This window comes from Drosophila persimilis, unplaced genomic scaffold, assembly GCF_003286085.1.
Source record: "Drosophila persimilis strain 14011-0111.01,24,50 unplaced genomic scaffold, DperRS2 tig00000606-arrow-arrow-pilon, whole genome shotgun sequence".
NCBI classification, from domain to species: Eukaryota; Metazoa; Arthropoda; class Insecta; order Diptera; family Drosophilidae; genus Drosophila; species Drosophila persimilis.
In genome coordinates, this window is record NW_020825324.1 from 418,999 (window position 1) to 436,493 (window position 17,495).

The 17,495-nt window shown below is 46.5% G+C and overlaps 4 protein-coding genes across 9 annotated transcripts in view; 3 read left to right on the forward strand and 1 right to left on the reverse strand.

Annotated features, from left to right (window-relative positions):
• Positions 1 to 125: 125 nt before the first annotated feature.
• Positions 126 to 2,765, forward strand: LOC6597298. Its single transcript, XM_026990638.1, has 4 exons — positions 126 to 313; positions 374 to 751; positions 814 to 1,474; positions 1,543 to 2,765. The coding sequence occupies exons 1-4, from the start codon at positions 222 to 224 to the stop codon at positions 2,494 to 2,496; spliced, it is 2,085 nt and encodes a 694-aa protein (XP_026846439.1). The 5' UTR covers positions 126 to 221; the 3' UTR covers positions 2,497 to 2,765.
• A 70-nt stretch (positions 2,766 to 2,835) lies between these two features.
• Positions 2,836 to 3,827, reverse strand: LOC6597299 (calumenin). The gene is made up of 2 exons (XM_002022404.2): positions 3,417 to 3,827; positions 2,836 to 3,353 (listed from the first exon to the last, which is right to left on the reverse strand). The coding sequence occupies exons 1-2, from the start codon at positions 3,790 to 3,792 to the stop codon at positions 2,836 to 2,838; spliced, it is 894 nt and encodes a 297-aa protein (XP_002022440.2). The 5' UTR covers positions 3,793 to 3,827.
• Positions 3,828 to 5,050: 1,223 nt separating this feature from the next.
• LOC6597300 (uroporphyrinogen-III synthase) lies at positions 5,051 to 6,368 on the forward strand. The gene has a single exon (XM_026990609.1). The coding sequence runs from the start codon at positions 5,335 to 5,337 to the stop codon at positions 6,196 to 6,198; it is 864 nt and encodes a 287-aa protein (XP_026846410.1). The 5' UTR covers positions 5,051 to 5,334; the 3' UTR covers positions 6,199 to 6,368.
• A 544-nt stretch (positions 6,369 to 6,912) lies between these two features.
• Positions 6,913 to 17,495, forward strand: part of LOC6597301 (moesin/ezrin/radixin homolog 1) — a 28,098-nt gene continuing 17,515 nt past the window's right edge. Inside the window, exons 1-2 of one of the 6 annotated variants that reach the window (XM_026990803.1) lie at positions 6,913 to 7,020; positions 13,709 to 13,800. The gene's annotated coding sequence lies outside the window, so the exon portion shown is untranslated. Of the gene's footprint in view, positions 7,021 to 10,950; positions 11,170 to 13,493; positions 13,585 to 13,708; positions 13,801 to 17,495 lie in introns of those variants that run through there. The other 5 variants (XM_026990802.1, XM_026990808.1, XM_026990809.1 and 2 more) reach the window with 5 other exon arrangements.

A 17,495-nucleotide genomic window follows, 5' to 3' on the forward strand; every position in this document is an offset into this window, starting at 1 on the left:
ATCCGATAGTCAGAATGCCCACCAGTTTAACCACCACAATGCGCTGGATTTCTGCAACTATCGATTACCGCATTGGCAAAAGTGAGGTTATGGTACTCCGCGCGCGAAAAACAGTGAGTCGATAATCCGGCGTCATTTAACTATAGCTAAAATATAGTCAATTTAGTTAATTACTAGTCAAAAGTAAGCAACGACAAAGAGGGAAGAAGGTGTCCAGAAAGATGCTCAAGCTAGTGCTAATGATTACCTTCCCAGTTCTGGGAATCCTGCTAGTAATCAGAGTCATCGTAAAAAGACTATATGAAAATATACGGTGAGTGTAGTGCCCAAGCTCGTATCTACAATAACTAATTGATTATAATACTGATGCTAGACCCCGCTTTGATGCGACAGTAAACTGCTGGTTTTGCAATCAAAATGCCCGCGTGCGGTATGTGGAGCGGAATAGATGGACCTGTCCGAAGTGCGAGCAGTACAATGGCTTCACCAAGGATGGCGACTACAATCGGGACATGTCCTTGCAGCGCGACACCAGTGGCGCCAGTTCGCAGAAGAACACCTCCACGCAGGAGACCAATATCTGTGCGAATTCCTACTATTCGGGCGCCATACCCTCCTCCGCCATGAATCAATCCCTAAACAATGGCCTGTGCGGCCAGTGCAACGAGTCGCAGCGTCTGAAGATCGAAAAACTTGCCCAGTTCGAGCCCAAGAACGAGTCTCGTTACGATCAGGAGCTCAAGGTCTACAAGTGAGTGAAAAAAAAGCAATTTCTTGATATTTTATACCATCCCAAAATCTATCCCGAAACAGAGAACAACTGGAGCATCAGTTCCGTTTGTGTAGCAGCTGTGAGCGGCATGTCAACAAGGTCCTCCACGAGAAGAAGAAAATGATTCTCAGCTCAAAGATCTTAAATTTCCTGATCAAAGGCGCGGCAGTGCTCAAAGAGCCGCATTTCAATCGTTTGGCCAGCGCCCAGCGCCAGCAGAGACTCCAACGCTATCAGCTGTGGATGGCCATCCTCACTGCGGGTAATATTTTGTGCCTGCTCTGCAGTCTACCGCCTGCCACACGCGAACAGTTTCACGCCTTTCTGGGCGAACATCTGGGCACGACGCTGTTCTACCTGTACTCCCATGTGGTGGCCCTGCTTCGTGTGACGTCCGCCGCTCTGGGCGACATGCTGGAACAGCGGGCAGTCGTCGCTCGGACGAAACTGCTGCTGTATGCCCGGACCTTTGGCAAGCTGCTGCTGTACTCGGGCGGGCTCAGCCAGCAGCAGCTGCAGCAGGCCACCTTCAGTTCCTGCTTCATCGGCCTCTATCCGTATGCCATGCTCGCGTTGAGCTTCTTCCACAAAGTGAGCAATGGCCTACGCCTGACCCGCTTCACCCTCATCCTGCTGATGTGGAGTGTCTTTGCCATGGGCACAGCCCTGCTGCAGCCCTACATCGATGGCATCAGCTTCATCGTGAGTAAACGACGCAGAAAAGGAGGTAAGGTGTCTGATCTTTTATTGTGTTTGCTCTCTCCTTTTAGCTGCTGGGCAGTGTGATGACCCTCATTCTGCTGGCCACAAATCGCGCTAATCTGTTGAGCCAGAAGAGCCAAGAGGAGTCGGCCAGCGAGAGCTTCCATCGGCTGTGCACAGACGAGTGCATCACCGATGAGGAAACCTTTGGCATGATCACCGAGCAGCTGAGCACCTGCAGCGCCAGGAGCATTGGCTCCCCCTCGAGTGGCATCACCAGCCTCCAACAGCAGACCTTCCTAGATAATGGAAGCGTCAGGAACCTGTCGCTGTCGCGCATTTCCCCCAACAGTGGCATCACCAGCCTTCGACGGCGTGGATTGGCCAAACGTCACGGAAAATCGCCCACCGGTCTGTCCATGGAATCGCTGCATCTGTCCAGCCGGCAGGGCCCTTCGACTGTTTACTCGACTCCCACCTGGCGGCCTGCTCCTGATCCTACATCCCCTGCCGCTCCCACATGGAACGAGCCGCTGCAATCCACTGCTACGGACTGGTACAGGCTCGCCAATCTGAACGGACAGACGATGCATCAGATGAACGGCCGATCAACGCAGAATCTGCTGATGCCCTCGCGGCTGCCTGTGCCACAGACCGAACGGGATGTCGGCGCCTGGGTGGTCACGCACAGCATCAATCCAAATGCCTACGACCAGTGCCCCAAAGAGTCGCAGCAGAAGGAACAGCTGCAGCAGCAGCAGCAGCTCTCACGCACCTCCTCGCAGTCCTCGGGCTTTGAGTCGCAGACACGACCGGAATCCCAATGGAATCCCACTCCTACGGCAGCCAATCCTTTGCAGTTTTATGCACCCTCAGGTGCCCCATCGCCAGGACTCTCGTTTGCCGGACCCTCCGCCTGGGATTATCCTGGACAACGTACTCGCCGCGAGGGCGTCACCCTGCAGCCCGGGGACCTGCTGCGAAATTGGGTGGAGGGCAAGGGCAGGGCACAGCTTCACTGATGGACAGATGAACAGATGAACAGATGGTGATTACGAAAGCACTGTTTTTACTATTTTTTTTTCCTCTCACTGCCAGAAGGATATACGCTTACAGTTTAAACATATTTATTGATCTATTAGACGCTTTTTGATTATTATTATGATGATGATAAACCGGATACATATGGTTTCATTTAGCTTTAAGTTTATGGATAGGACTTGTGTTCATTTACTGCATTTCACTGGATATATATCTTTAGAACAACTAACAAATTTTACAACCAAAAACATTCTATAATTTCTTTAGTGTGTGGGTGTGGTCGGGGGGCTTGGGGGGCTTGGGGGGAGACTGTTGTCTGTCTACAACTCGTCATGCCGCATCAAGGAGCCGCCATACTCGGTGGCCGCGGAGCTCAAAAAGTTGTTGTACTTGTCCAGGATTTCCGCCTTGGTCAGCTGCTCATCCCCGTCCGCATCGGCCGCCAAGAACAGACGCAGGGCCTGGCCATCGGTCTGGCCCGGGCCATGGGGGGCTATCCACTGGCGCGCCTCCGCCTCGCTGAGAAACCCATCGCCATCCAGATCGAGGAACTTGCCGAACACATCACGCTCTTCGCCCACCCACTCGGGTGTCTCCTCATCGGGTGATTCCGACTGGTACATGTCGAGCACATACTCGGCCAGGGAGATTCTGCCATCGTGGTCTAGGTCCAGGTCATCGAACATCTCCTTGAGGACAACATCACGCATGACGGTATGGTCCTCGGAGTGGAGGAAGGCCGAGAACTCCTCGTGGGATAGGCTATCGTCGCGATCCCTATCGGCCACTTTCCAGCGGCGGCGATCGCGGTTTATCAGGCTCCTGTAGCCAGTCAAGTCTGAAAGCGAAAGACCCCTTAAATGCTATGTGAACCTCCTCTTCGCCACTGAGAGCCACTTACCATAACCGTAGATGGTACTTTGGTACACGTTCCAGGTGACGTTGCCATTGTTCTCCGGATTCAGACGCTTCCAGAGGCGTGCCACATCATTCTCGATGTACCGTCGCGATGCTTGGGCGATCCAATCCTTCAGCTCTGCCAACGTCACCATCCCATTGCTGTCCCCATCCATGAGATCGACAAGCAGGCCCAAGCGCTTCCTGATCTCCTCCTGCGAGGTGGGGTCTGGGCCCTGAAAAATCTTCTCGACATTAGATGAGGAGTCGTCCTCCGAGCTAATAGCAGCGACGCTTTCGGCGGCAATTGCGACAACCAGCAGCAGCCACAAAGTCCCAGTTGTAGGCCACTCCATTTTCTGTATATTCCGGGCGTACATTCGTTCGATTCGGGCTTTAAAATTTTCTTCAAAAACTAATTTTTCCGTTTGTTTTCTCAATAGAATGATACTTTCATCTAAAATCAGTGCTGTATGTTTGAAGTTTTTTAAGTCAGAGTCTATTATGTCTGAAAACCATCGAGCTATTTGGCAAATCAGGTAAAAAGTTATCTGCTTTAGCCGTATTATATTTCGAAAATTATGTTAGTCGGTCGAATTTCTTTGGTATGTCCATATGTCACTAGGCCTGCCTACCAGTGGGTAGCCATGACATGAGTACCGCAGCAACTGGCTGGGTGGTACATATATGTATGTATCCCCCAGTTTATCTATGCAACGACAATAAATATTGTTGGCTGAAAGCCGTTCAATTTACTCGCTCGTTTGTTCATTTTTTTTTTTGTTATTTAGTGAAAGAATTCGTCCTTTTAACCCGTTCGATTTAGTACCCTCTCCAGGTCGCACACCTTGCAACTTCTGGGAGATGTTCCTTTTGTAACGGTAACGTGAAAAGAAATATCGGTTGATTATGGCCGATAATGGACTCACTCCATTGTGCTATCCCTTAACTATAGCACCACAGGGCAGCGTCCTTGGCAAATAAATATATTTACACCGAAATGCAAATTTTTTCCTATACACCATATAATAGATCTATGTATGTAAATCCAAAATATAAGTTGTATACGGATGGAACTGGTTTTTAAGCAGCTAACTAGATATTATGTATCTCATCTTCCTCGTGGGCTTCCAGAGGTTCCATTAGCTCCTGGACTCCCGATACAGCCGGTAGCCGTTGTTTGAAACTCTCTTGAATTTCGGTTATCTTTTTCAACAGCATTCTCAGTTTCTCTCCTGATATACAATCTCCAACAGTCTCTCTCTCAGAATGAGGCATAGGCGGAATGACGGTATGGCCTGGTCTGATGTGATGACGTATTTGAATGTAAGCTTGACCATAATCGGAGTACTCGAGCTTTTTGCCACCACTAGACTCCTATTTGTTTTGGTTATCGTAGTATCGATATTGCGCTGCAAAATGGGCCATGGAGATTGGCTGCAATAAGTCAGTCATTCAATAAGTTGTGAATTTGAAATCATTAATTAAGCATTTAAGGAAATATATTGAAAATATAACACATTTGAATTAATAGTTGAATTACAGGCCTGGCAACGCCGCGCAGACAATCAAAACCAGCTGAGTTGGCATCCCCCTCACCGCTGTGATAAGAATGAGTGTAAGCGGGATAGGGAGAGGTGACAAAAGTGCAAGTGCAATTTTAGCAGCAGGCGGCGGCAGGCTAAAAGTAAATGCAAATATTTTCGGTCACTGCCGCCAGCAGACAGCCAGCCAATAGCCGAAAAAAATAAATTAAACAGGCCCAGCACACCGAGTAGAGGGAGCGGCACGGCAGTAACACTCGGCAGCGACAATTTATTTCGACGAGGCCGGCGTCGAGCGAGCGCGCCCATCGTCCAATAAATCTGATCGAACGACGAATCCCATATCGACAGCCCCAAACAGAAACACAAACAGGCAGCATGACGAGCCGCCAGCGGACGGTGATTATTTTCAAATCGGAATCGGATAGCACCGATGTGTACGCGGAGACGCTGTTGGGGCACAACTTCAATCCGGTGTTCGTGCCGACGCTGTGCTTCGGCTTCAAGAACCTGCAGGAGCTGGGCAACAAGCTACAGACGCCGGACAAATACGCGGGCATCATCTTCACCAGTCCACGGTGCGTGGAGGCCGTCAACGAGGCGCTGCTGCTGGGCGAACTGCCAGGTGGTTGGAAGCTGTTGCATAACTATGCCGTCGGCGAGGTGACCCACAACCTGGCCCTCAGCACGCTGCAGCAGCTCTTCACGCACGGCAAGCAGACGGGGAATGCCCGCAACCTGGGCGAGTACATTGTGGACACGTTCGATGGGTCGCGCGATCTGCCGCTGCTGCTGCCGTGCGGCAATCTGGCCACCGACACCCTGCTCTCGAAGCTTGCCGAGAACGGCTTCTGTGTGGACGCCTGCGAGGTCTACGAAACGAAGTGTAGCCCCCAGCTGGGTGAGTGCGTGGAACGGGCACTGAAGGAGGCCGGCGACAGCGTCGAATTTCTGGCCTTCTTCTCGCCCTCGGGCGTCGCCTGTGCCATGGAGTACTTCCGGGCGCACAACATTTCGCTGGAACCGTGGAAGCTGGTGGCCATCGGGCCGAGTACACGGCGTGCCCTGGAGTCGCAGGGCCAGAAGGTCTACTGTACCGCGGAGCGGCCGACGGTGGAGCATCTGGTGAAGGTGCTGCTCAATCCGCAGGACAGCAGGGAGCGGCTGGTGCGTGAGCGGGAGCAGATGCAGGAGCTCGAACGGGCTGCGGCCGCCGCCGCCGCTGCCCTGGAAAACAATTAGGATCTGATTCATTATTATTTATAGCCGTGACTGTCCGTCGACAAAATGTACAAAAAAGAAATGACCGGGGCCCGGCATTGAATGCTGTGCGCGGTTTTGTTTGTTTCTTAATCGAAAATCATTCACCTCCCATCGAAATAAATTTTTGTTTTCTTTTGTTTTAATCCAAATCTAAAATTAGGATTTCGCTTTATGGATTGTGGGTCAAATTTGAATTTGGCAAGGCAAAATACAATTCGTTTTCTGCATCTGGCAGTGCTGGCGCGAGCCTATAATAAATATGTCTATCGATTTGGCGCGCATCAGTCGATAGTATCGATGGCTGAACTGCTCTCTTTCGCTCTCTTTGAATCGAGTACATCCAATTTGTTTGGGCAGTTTGTTGCGAGCAACAATTTTCAAAAATCAAGGTACATGGTTTCCTATCCTTGAAGGAGAACAGTTAACCCATTGCAGACCAAGGGGTATTTTGATACATCACCGAAATTAATGAGCATTCAATCGTGGTTTTTTCTCAAGTTCAGAGGAAAGATGGCATGGATCTACAAGTAGAATTTACAATCAGTAATATTTTACGCCATTTACTTCAAGTCGTTGAACTGATTAAATAGGGGGGGCTTAAGTGGGCTAAGTTCGTTTTTGTCATCGGTATCGCCCTTCCCCCCGTGCGCCAACAGTTTTTGTTTCGTTCGTTTCGCTCCTTTTTTTTGCGTTTTTTGATTTCATTTGATTTGTCCGCCCAACTGGGAAAATCAAGAAGCCGAAAAACTTAATGTGCAGCATCCGTTTACGTGCACCAAGAGTTTCCCCAACGAAGAAATTGTAAGTTGAAAAATTCCGACGCATTGTAGAAAAAAAGCGCAACAAGCAACCCGCCGCCACACGCACACATAGCCACTCTCACTCATGCACACACGAACACACACAATGGCCACCCGGCAAAACCAGGCGCTGTAGTTTTTCGTATTTTTTATTCGTGTTTCGTGTTGCTCAGCGACGACAACGAAGTAATTTTTTTTTCTGTGTGCCGCCAACAACAATCAAATTACTATATATCTCGAAATATATTTGTGACGATTCATACATAGAGCCGGCAGCAGCAATAGCAACAAAAGGCAAGACCCGTCGACTCTTTGGCCTTCTCGTGTGCATACGTGCGTTTGTGTGTGGAAGTGAGTTGGTTATTATTTACATACATCTCTCTCTTTCTTTTGTTTATCATCAGGTGCATGTGTGTGGTGGGTGGGTGCGGGGTGCGTTAATTAGTTGTTCTATTTGCCAATTTCTAACAATTAATTTTCTATGCAAACGATCATGCAGCCATAAAAAAAATAACTGGAAGAAGCGAAGCGCGAGTGTGTGTGAGTGTGTAGCGTAATGCTGAAATACCGGTATAGGCCAGTGTTTGAGTGTGAGTGAGACTTTGACTGGAGAGGCGAGTATGTGTGTGAGACTTTAACTGGAGATTGTGAAGTGTGAGTGCGAGCGAGACTTCTGAGTGTGAGTCATTAACCGGCCTGCAGAGAGCGGCGGTATTGGCGGGCGTCAGCCATTTGTTGCTTCAAAAACCGATTAACAATTGTTTAAGGGAGCAACAATAAAAGATTGCTCTTTCTTGCGGTTCTTTCTTTGCACGCACACTCACACACACACACACACACAGCGATGCATTAAAATATCAGTTAAGGCCGCTGGACTACAGAGCGAGACAACGTGATAATTTTCGACTGCAGCTGCTCATAAATCACACAAACGTTTGTGTGTGTCTGTGTTTGTGTCTGTGCTTGTGTCCCTCGCGCATAGAGCCCTCCAAAGCGTGTGAAAATTACTTACAGCACTTCCAACCACCGTTTTTCCAGCCAAAGTTTTTCCTTTCACACACTCGTGCACACACTCAGGGCAAAGCAAAGGTATTGTGTTACTGTCTTCTTTTCTTTGTGTCTCGCGAGTCGCTCACTTCCGTCTTTATCCGACTGGAGGCAATGGGTGCTGTGGTGTGGACACTAGCAAGCACCATTTCCATTCCATCGGCATTTATCCCATTAGCATGAAGTCCCTTCCAGTTGGAACCTCTGCACATTCAGTCCTCCGGCGCGGCGTATCAAATCCAGAAATAGGAGCATGAGCGAGGATTAAATTACTGTATATCCATCCATTGATTCCACTCCAGTTGGAGCTGCAATTGCAAATCAGATCAGGCATCACTGTCGGCCGTTGGGACTTACTATCATATTTGTTCCCTTCCATGTTTCCATGGACTTTGCCTTCCCTTCCAGTTAGAACTCCATTGATCATTAAACGGGTTCGACGAAGATCTGTTATTTTGCAGCTCTCTGGCTGATGATCTCTTGGGCTTTTTGTTTGGGCTCTGCCTCTGTCACATTCCCAAGCCAATTTGTAACGGTTTTGTGTGGCACTCTTGTGAAAGCAGCGGCGACAAAGTTGTTGCCCCTCCTTCTCTCCTCTCCTCACCACCATCTCCTTTTCATATTCCACTTCTTTTTTTTTTTTGTCTCTAATAAATGCTGTTCAATAAGCCAGAAACAAGTTATTGATCAGGTCTCGTCATGGCCTGGAATGTGATGATCGACCTGTGGCATACCCTGAAGGAAATGAACTGAACTTTTAAATCAATTGCTTTCTTCGGGGTATGATTTTCTGATGCTTTTCTTGAAATGTCACATGGTCCGATACACCGATACACCCTTTAGTACCGTAGTCCTTACACAGCTGGTATAACTGGGCTAAGATCGGTCTCTGTTCTGTTCTTTTCTGCTCTTCTTCTCTGTCTCTCTCCGCTCTGCTGAAGCTGGTGATGGCATTGCCAGAGCGGATGCTGCTGTCCTCTGCTTTTGTTTACACTTCTCTCTTCGCCGCTCTCTCTCTCTCCCCATATCTCTCTTGCCCTCTTTCGGTTCATTCATTATTTGATTTATGGCTGGAAATTCTACTGCTTGCCCCCTTTTCCCCACTCACCTTCACCCCCTTTCTCAATTAACACATTTCTCTAAGACTTTTGTTATTGGCTTTTGCATATTTTTGATGCGACTCCCCAAAAAAAAAAAAGAAGAAAAATTGGAAACCTGTTTAGCTGCCAGTGTTGCCATTTTTTGTGAAATTTGCGTAGCTGCTTAGTGGCTGCTCCCCTTGTCCCTTATGTTGGGGAGGGAGCGTGGAACGGAAGAAGAGCAAAGGCAGAAGCAGCAGAAAAAAGGCAGGCAGCCAGGTAGTCAGGCAGCAGCACCTCAACGCTGACGCCGCCGTTGCGTCGAGCGATGGGAGCGTGAGAGGCGCGTGACACGATCATTGGAGAAAATATTTGAATTATGGATAATCAGTTAGACCCCAAACGAAACAGCTTCAGAACCGATAAATAAATTTATTCAGAACCCGAAACCGATTGGTGACAGATTCAAAACCTATTTGAAAATTAAAAGCTTTATTCCGAGCAATACCACATCCGTTGATGCACTTTTTTCCCCCGCTGTCATCGTGTATGGTGTCCCATCACTGAGCGCGCCCACATACGAGCGCCGCGATTGTCTGTCTGTTGTTGTGCCACCGTGTGTTGTGTGTTGGCGGATTCCGGCATTGAATACACAAAATTTGCACAGCCAAAAGCCGAATCGAACCAAAATGCGCCCTCGCGCTCGTCATGGCACTGACGTCATCGTCTGCCGTTGCCGCCAATCGTTTTCTCATGGTACTCGTGTTCTCTGTTTATTTATTTAAACCGAGAAAAAAAGCACAGCTGTATATCTTTACGCAAATGTTTTTGCATTGGACTTGCACTTTTGTTGGTTTTGTTGTTGTTTTTTCTTTCGTGAACTTTAAATCTTTGTTCAAGGAAAGTCGGCACAGGAGGTCGATGCGCGCACTGGAAAGTGAATGCGATTTTAAAGAGCTGACAGACAAGATCTTTTGCCAAAAATAATGCAATTTTTCTAGAACAAAAATATTCCAAGGATCCTTATATTGAAATATTATTGGACATCGGACAATAATACATCGCTATGGAATTGATAATATTAATAAGATATCCTATCCTTAAGACCGATTTATACTAAAATATCATTGAAAAATTTTGGTATCCCGATGATCTGCTCTCTGTCTTTCCTTGGTTACTTTTTGAGTGTGCAACAAGTGTGCGGCGTCGTTTTATTGTACCGTTTTTATGTTAATTAACAAAAAAAAAACGAGTTGGTGTTTTTTTTTTGTTGTTGTTCGTTTCATGCTTGACTAGTTAAGCGGGCGGGCAGTGGCAGGAGGCAGCGGCGCGTGTAAAGGGGAGGGGGGAGACACAAAAAAAGAGAGTAACTCAAACGTTACGTAATGAGAAAGAAAAAAACGTTAAAATGCGGTGATGCTTTCAAATTTCCAAGCGGCCGGCGTTGCCACCTGATATAAAGCATCCCGCCCTCCTCCAAAAAACACTTGTTACGCTCTCTGGATCTGTCTCTCTTTTTCTCTCTCTCTCCCCCCTCCCCGCAACCATATCTTTCAAGCCGCGTGACTTGCTTTTTGGGCTGCTGATGCTGCTGCTACGTTCTCTCTCTGTCTGCTTATTGTTTGTTTGTTTGCCGATCATCCTCATCACTCTCTCTCTCTCTCTCTCTCTCGTGCTTTGGGCATATCCATCGTTGCATTCGGACGCAAGCCACAGCTTCGACTCCACTCATTTCGCATCCAACTTTTGCTACGTGCAGTTCGCAGCAGCCGCTGAGAGAACAAGAGAGAGATAGAGAGAGCCGCCAACGCCGCAAACATCGTCGTGAGTGTGAGAGTGGGAGAGCAGCGTAAAGAAGAATCCACAAAAACGGTTATTTTTCGGTCGTGAGAGCAGTAGCGCCCGCACCGCGTGCATCAGCTGGGAGAGAGCAAGAGAGCAGCCCCTGACGCCCGGCACCTGAACAAAAAATCCTATTTTTTTATTGTGCACTTTTTGCGGCTATTTGTTTCCGAATTTCCCACGTAAGTAACTTTTTGTCGTTGTTGCTTTGCAGCCTGGCCTCTGCCGCTGCCGCCCTTCACCCACTTCCAGCAACAGCAGCGAAGCGGCGGCGTCGTCAGCGCCAGCGTTAGCGGCGACGCGTGAGAAATTAATCAGCTTCGTGACTCACAAAACTGCATTCGGCTATCCGGGGGGAAGAAGAATGGGTATTCGGGGGGCTGCTGCTGCTCATTTAGTGGGTCAAACCGCAGGGGCAGCCGTTCGACCTCCAGCCGCCCCCCAGACGATCCATCACTCTCTCTCTTTCTGTCGCTCTCTCAACCATCGTATCTTATTTTTTCTCTCTTTTGCACTTGCACAACACTTGGCCATGGATGGGCTTTTACTTTTATGCTGCTGCTGCGACAGTCTTCTGGAAAGTGAAAGAGAGAGAGAGAAAGAGAGAGCGAGTGAGCTTAACCCTAGAGGCGGCCATCCTTCGTTGATTTCGACCATTCTAGCGAAAGATCATATAAAAACGCATCGAAAAATTATTAGAAAACTTGGAAAATAATAATATTCGTGAAGAGAAATACTTTCTTGATTAAATTACTAGAAAATCGGGAAAATATATCACCAAATCATTTGGTGCTTAAGATTATAGTGTTTTGAAAATGGAATCTAGATTTAAAAGATGTGAAAATTTCCAGAGTGGCTTTGGGAAGGAGTTTTGAGTCAAGAGGATGGATTTGGATGAGTTTTCGTTAGGTCCAGGCGACTGACGTCTTGTGCGCTCCTTCTAGCCTTGATTACCCATCCGGAACTTCATTTATTTATATAATAATTCATTTTTGTGTTCTCTTGGGTTTATTTTTTGCTTCACACTCCAAAAAGATAACAGCAAACAATTGTTGTTTTTTTTTGTTTTATCAATTTTCAAATTGATAAACTATTTTTTATTGTATTTCTTTCAAGCAGAGCAGCATATTTCGCGTTTCTGTCGGGGGAGAATACGTAATGTTCTAATTTTGGTTTTGTGAGCTCTCTCTGCTGCTGTGGCTGCTATCTGGAGAAGCTTTTGCAGAAGCACACAGAGCCGTGGGCAGGATTTTGCAAAGGGGTGATGGTGACATCAGGGGCCTGGCGAGGAGAATGCGGGAAGAGTAATGGAGTGGGAGAAATGACTCAGAACAACAGCACTTGGCTAAGCCCTCGAGAGCGTGCGTCCGTTGTCGTTGTTGTTGTTGTTCCTTAGAGATAGTCGGCCCATATCGCATTGTAGGAATGTACGGTCCAAGGCTTCACAATCGGCGACATTCCACTCCATATCGATAGTAGGATACCCTATAATAAGCCTCTCCCTTCTATCGCTGCAATGATTGTCCCCATTTGCCAGTCACGCGTAAACGTTGAATGAAACTTTGTCGGAATTGCATAACACACGCATTATCTTATCGCAGAATGATGATTGATTCAATGACACGATTCCATACAGATATGTAGATAACACCACGAACCGATTACTGACCCAATGCAACAACCGATAATGAATATGCCCACCACTCGTTTTATTGTTTTTTTATTTTTACAGGGTATCAGGCGCCCATTGAGACATACACACACACACTCACGTAAGCGGGCAAACAAGAACATAGATATGCGCGTGTGTGTGTGTGTGTTTGCGTGAGATCTTATTTCCTGCCCTATCTTTAAGCCCCCGACAACAGTAGCAACAACAGCGCCCGTCTTTGATACTCTCCAGTACACTCCACTCTTACGCTCTTGCACTGCCTCTCGCCGCAGTCCACTCACTCGCTCGCGCTTCGGACTCTCTTCTTGGAGCTTTAGTTGGCCTTTTATACCCTTTCAGAGAGTATTATGGGATTTGCATGCAAAATTCTGCAAAATTTAACTGATGGATTTTCCAGGGTATCCCATAGAGAGTTTCGTGTTACATGCTTACGCGTCCGCTGTCCCGCCGCCTCTGGAGCGGAAGAGAGGGTAGCGACAAAAAGCGCGCAAACACAAAGCACCCCCCGCCCATATTCTACCCACCACTATGCTCCGCTCTCTGTAATCGGCACTCACTCGCCAATCTACTCTACACGCTACTCCACTCCACGCTCAGCATTTCCCGTCCACTCTTCCATTTCAATTTGAAGTTCACTCACTCTCCCAGCCATGCCGTTTACTCCACTCACTCTCCAAGCTATGCCGTTTACTCTCTCCCTACCATCCTCAGCAGCGCGCTCTCTCGCGCGGGCAGCAGCGTCGCCAAAAGCTGCAGCCGCAGACCAACGGCGCAGCGACTGGCGCAGGCAGACAGCCCCCAAACGCCCCAAAGTTGAGACAGTCGCGACGGCGCGCTCGTTTCAAGCAGACGCGAAGTTTTTTTTGTTCTCTCACTCTCCTCCCCCACACCCCTCCCGAGTGCTTTTTTGCGTATATGCGTGTGTGTGAGTGTTAAACCGTACGAACCGATCGATCGAACAAACGAACGAACAACTCTTTCTCTCTCCTAAAGTCTTAAGCTAAAAAAAAAATTGAAAAAAAAAGATCTTAACGTTTTTTTTTTCACAGTGACTGTGTCTGTGTGTGCCGGTGTCCTTATTTTTCTGTGAGTGTGTGTAGGTGTATTCTGCACATGTGGATTGAAGAAAACAGAAACTGCGGTTCGTATTTTTATTCTAAAATTCAAATTCAAAACTTAAATCTGCTCACACTTGCGCCCAGTATGCAAAAGGCGGCGTCTCTCTCTCCCTCTCTTTGCGTGTGTGTGTGTGTGTGTGTGTGTGGTGGACAGTCGACGACTTTTCTAAATTGACATACTTTCTAAAACGCAAGCCACAAATCTCTGACCAACACAACGAGCGACAGCGAGGGAGCAGGTCCCCCCAGGTGGCAGTTATCCATCCTCCTACATGCCTGCTTCCCCCTTTCCCTCCAAAGCCGCAGAGATGGTTGACACTGGCGGTGGCAGGCAGCAACAGGTCCCGCGCGCGCGCGCCTTGTGGCGGATCGGATGGTGCATCTCGTTTTGACCAAAACCTAACTGTAAAAAATGCCATCAATGTACAGCAATTTTGCGGAAAAGACGGGGAAAAAAGATACAAAAATGGTTAAACGGGCAGGAAAATGGGAATACGAGAGGGGAAAGAAAAATATACCCAAATGTGGAAAACGGGAAGGATAAAGATCCATAAGAGAATTCAGACAGGAAAAGGAAATCTCCAAATATTGAAAACTGGTTGAAAAATGTCCAAATAAATAAGATTTCTTTTTGGGGGAAAACGGAAAATACGCGATAAAATTTGTCCATTTCCATTAATTCATTTTAATCGATAAGAGCCGCAAAGTTTTGTTTTCTTTTTACTTCCTTTTAATGGGATCATTTCATATCTTTAATCTCTTGATATAATATAATAATATGCATTCTGTGGCCTCAACAGAATTGGGTTCTCCCTTTTTCAACACTGCATATTACATCTTTATTGAGCGGAAAAGTGGCTTCTGATTTTCCTGGATCATCCTTAATATTCACACCAAAAATCCTTGAAAAAATATATAGCTCTTTTTGGCCATTTTTGGGGGAGAAAAAAATCATATCTCAAGGATATTTCAGTGAAAAATCTCAAGGTTAAATTTCAGATTTAATTTTTTATGAATATTTTCATACTGTATTCATTGCCAACATTTTTTTATGGAATTTCAAATTTTCTTTTGTAAAGGATCGTTATCCTAGCATTCATGAGTCGCATAGATCGCAGCAATATGTAGAGGTGATACGACATTTTTATGGAGCCCTTATGGAGTTGGAGCCCTATCCTATAGTATTTTTAAATTTATCCCAAGAAAAAGTACGAATCTATTCGAAATGTCATCATTTAATCCTGCGCGAAAGTCGAGCTCATCTTCAAAAGCTTGAAGAGAAGACGAGAGAGGACTCCGCTCCAACAGCGACGTCTGTCTGTCGCTCTGTCTCTGCCTCTGCCGCTGCCGCTGCCTCTGCCGCTGCCTCTACTGATGTATCGCGCGTGTCTCAATGCATTTAAATTTGCTTTTAATTTTGTTTTTCATTTTTCTTTCGTTTAAAAATAATAGAGTAATGCATATTTAACGTACATTTGCAACATTTTTAATGTACTTTTTATATCTCGTGTTTTATCAGGTGTATAAGCTCTTCCCATTCCCCCATACTCTCTTTCTCTCCGCGAAGCTGACCAAAAGAGAGAGAGAGAGAGAGAGAGAGTGAGTGAAGGAGTGGAGACTTGTCTAGTGAGGGGGCTGGGGTGTATCCACTGGGCAGCCGCATTGCTAAAATTCCATTGCCAGCTTTCTTTTGTGCGTGCCCCTCGCTCTCTGCCGCTGTCGTTGTCACTGCTTCAGCCTCCAAAAAGTTGAAGCTGCTGCTGCGCGGCCGCACCCAACGGCAGAATTCTGTACGCTACGATCTCTGAAGGTCAACGTAACTGTGATGATGGGCAAGGCAGATAGCAATAGAGAGAGAGAGAGAGAGAGCAAACGAGAGGACAGAAAAGAGTGGAGAGAGGGAGGTTAGGGTGGCGGTGCGATGACGCTTCATTGATTCTGAATAACTGTTAACTCATTTGCATAGATTCCTACACTCTTCCCACCTCTACCCCTCTTTGCGCTCTCTCACACACACACACACACACACACACACACAGACAGACAGAGAGAGAGGAGCAGCATATCCATTCATTCAGATCAAAATATTCTTTTTTGTAGGAAAAAACTTGTATTATTTCCAAGAAGAAAGCTTGAAAAATTCCAAAATATTATATATCACCAGAAGCCAAGAAGCATAAGCCAATAACCCCTTCCCCCCATTCCTCCCATTCCCCCAATTCTTCTGTTTTTATTAATATTGTCATTAGCACGAAATCAATGCCGAAAAAATACAAGAATGAGAGACGACAAATTGGACAGAAAAATACCCATTACCCCATCAAAGATTCATCGTATATTAGTTTGTTCAACAGATTTTTGTTTATGAGTTTGATTATTTATTATTCGATTATTTTGTATATATTTAGGGGTTTACACAGATATACCGAATATATTCACACATTTCCAGGGTATCCACATATCCACACCCTGCGTTTTCCATCATTTTCACCTTGTTCTTCGCGCTGTTCGGTTTTTGTTTTTTTGCTGAAATTTTGCAGACGAAAGGTTTAGCTCTCTCTCTCTCTCTTTCCCCCTTATGCAGCATCTACAGTGTAGATTTTACACGTAGCCCCAACCTCTTGTTTCAGTGTATTTCCGTCGTGTTCTCTTGTTTATTTGTTGCCTACAATTACAGAAAGGTACAGTGTTTATAGATCTCAAGGTATGAGCACGTTTTCACGTATGCGAATGACAAGAGGAGGCGTGGCTAGGTAGAAGATCGCCCCGCCACAGACTCATATTGCATTTTACACTCGTTTTGTTATTTAACTCTCATGTTAATCCGATATCTCCGCTACTCCTCCCTCTCGCTCTCCTTCTACTCGTACTCTCTTTCACTCCAAGCCATCGGCGAGAGAGAGCCGTTAGCGAGCTTTGTACGAGAGAGCGAGACGCGACGCGACGCGACGCTGCCTTCGTGTTGCGTCAAAGTTCAAGGTGTAAAAAATACGATAAATCTTTCCAAAGTACGAGACGTGTGTGTGACGTTAATAACGTCGTTGATGCCTTTTTAGAAATTGCTCAAAATCTGAGCTCATCATCATCATCATAGCCTTAGCCTTAGCCTCATATCATCATCGTCATCATCGTCTCGCACACATTTAAAAATAGTCAATTATTAATTGAAGAAATGACTAATTGTGCAATTGATTGTTTGATTTGAGATTTGCTCGAAGGTAAAGTGGAAGTCGCTTCGAAAATTAATTTTAACTGCGAATTGAACATGGAATCTTGCTTGTTTAGAGGCAATGAGTCAGGTGTCAGGTGGGGTTTTTTCTTCTCTCTGGAATTCATTTAAATTAAAGCGACAAAATATTAAGAATGAAGACTAAGGCGAGAGCGCAAATGCTTTAATATTTCCCCAAAAGGGGAACATCTAAGATCTCGAGTTTAAGAGTTTAAATGTTTGGAATAAGGAAAAAAAAGGAAGTTTTCTAAAGGAAATCATCCGAAATTACATTTGTAGTATCTACGCTGTATCTCGATGATTCTTATCCGCTTTCCCAGTGAGACCTACCGATAGATGATCATCGCAAATGGCAAAACGGCGGATATGCCATGCAATTAATCAACACTTCCGCTGCTTTTGCAACACTGCACATTGCATTGTCATCTCTCTCTCTCTCTTTGTGTTTTACCTTGTGTCATTGTGTCTGCGGTTCTCCACCCATTTTTT

What these genes read in the sequence shown, in the direction of transcription:
- LOC6597298 (XM_026990638.1), top strand. Translation starts at nt 222, where the DNA reads ATGCTCAAGCTAGTGCTAATGATTACCTTCCCAGTTCTGGGAATCCTG. An exon ending in AGACTATATGAAAATATACG is followed by an intron (nt 314 to 373) that starts GTGAGTGTAGTG and finishes TACTGATGCTAG; the next exon opens with ACCCCGCTTTGATGCGACAG. An exon ending in CAGGAGCTCAAGGTCTACAA is followed by an intron (nt 752 to 813) that starts GTGAGTGAAAAA and finishes ATCCCGAAACAG; the next exon opens with AGAACAACTGGAGCATCAGT.
- LOC6597299 (XM_002022404.2), bottom strand. Translation starts at nt 3,792, where the DNA reads ATGTACGCCCGGAATATACAGAAAATGGAGTGGCCTACAACTGGGACT. An exon ending in AAGTACCATCTACGGTTATG is followed by an intron (nt 3,354 to 3,416) that starts GTAAGTGGCTCT and finishes TTTCGCTTTCAG; the next exon opens with ACTTGACTGGCTACAGGAGC.
- LOC6597300 (XM_026990609.1), top strand. Translation starts at nt 5,335, where the DNA reads ATGACGAGCCGCCAGCGGACGGTGATTATTTTCAAATCGGAATCGGAT.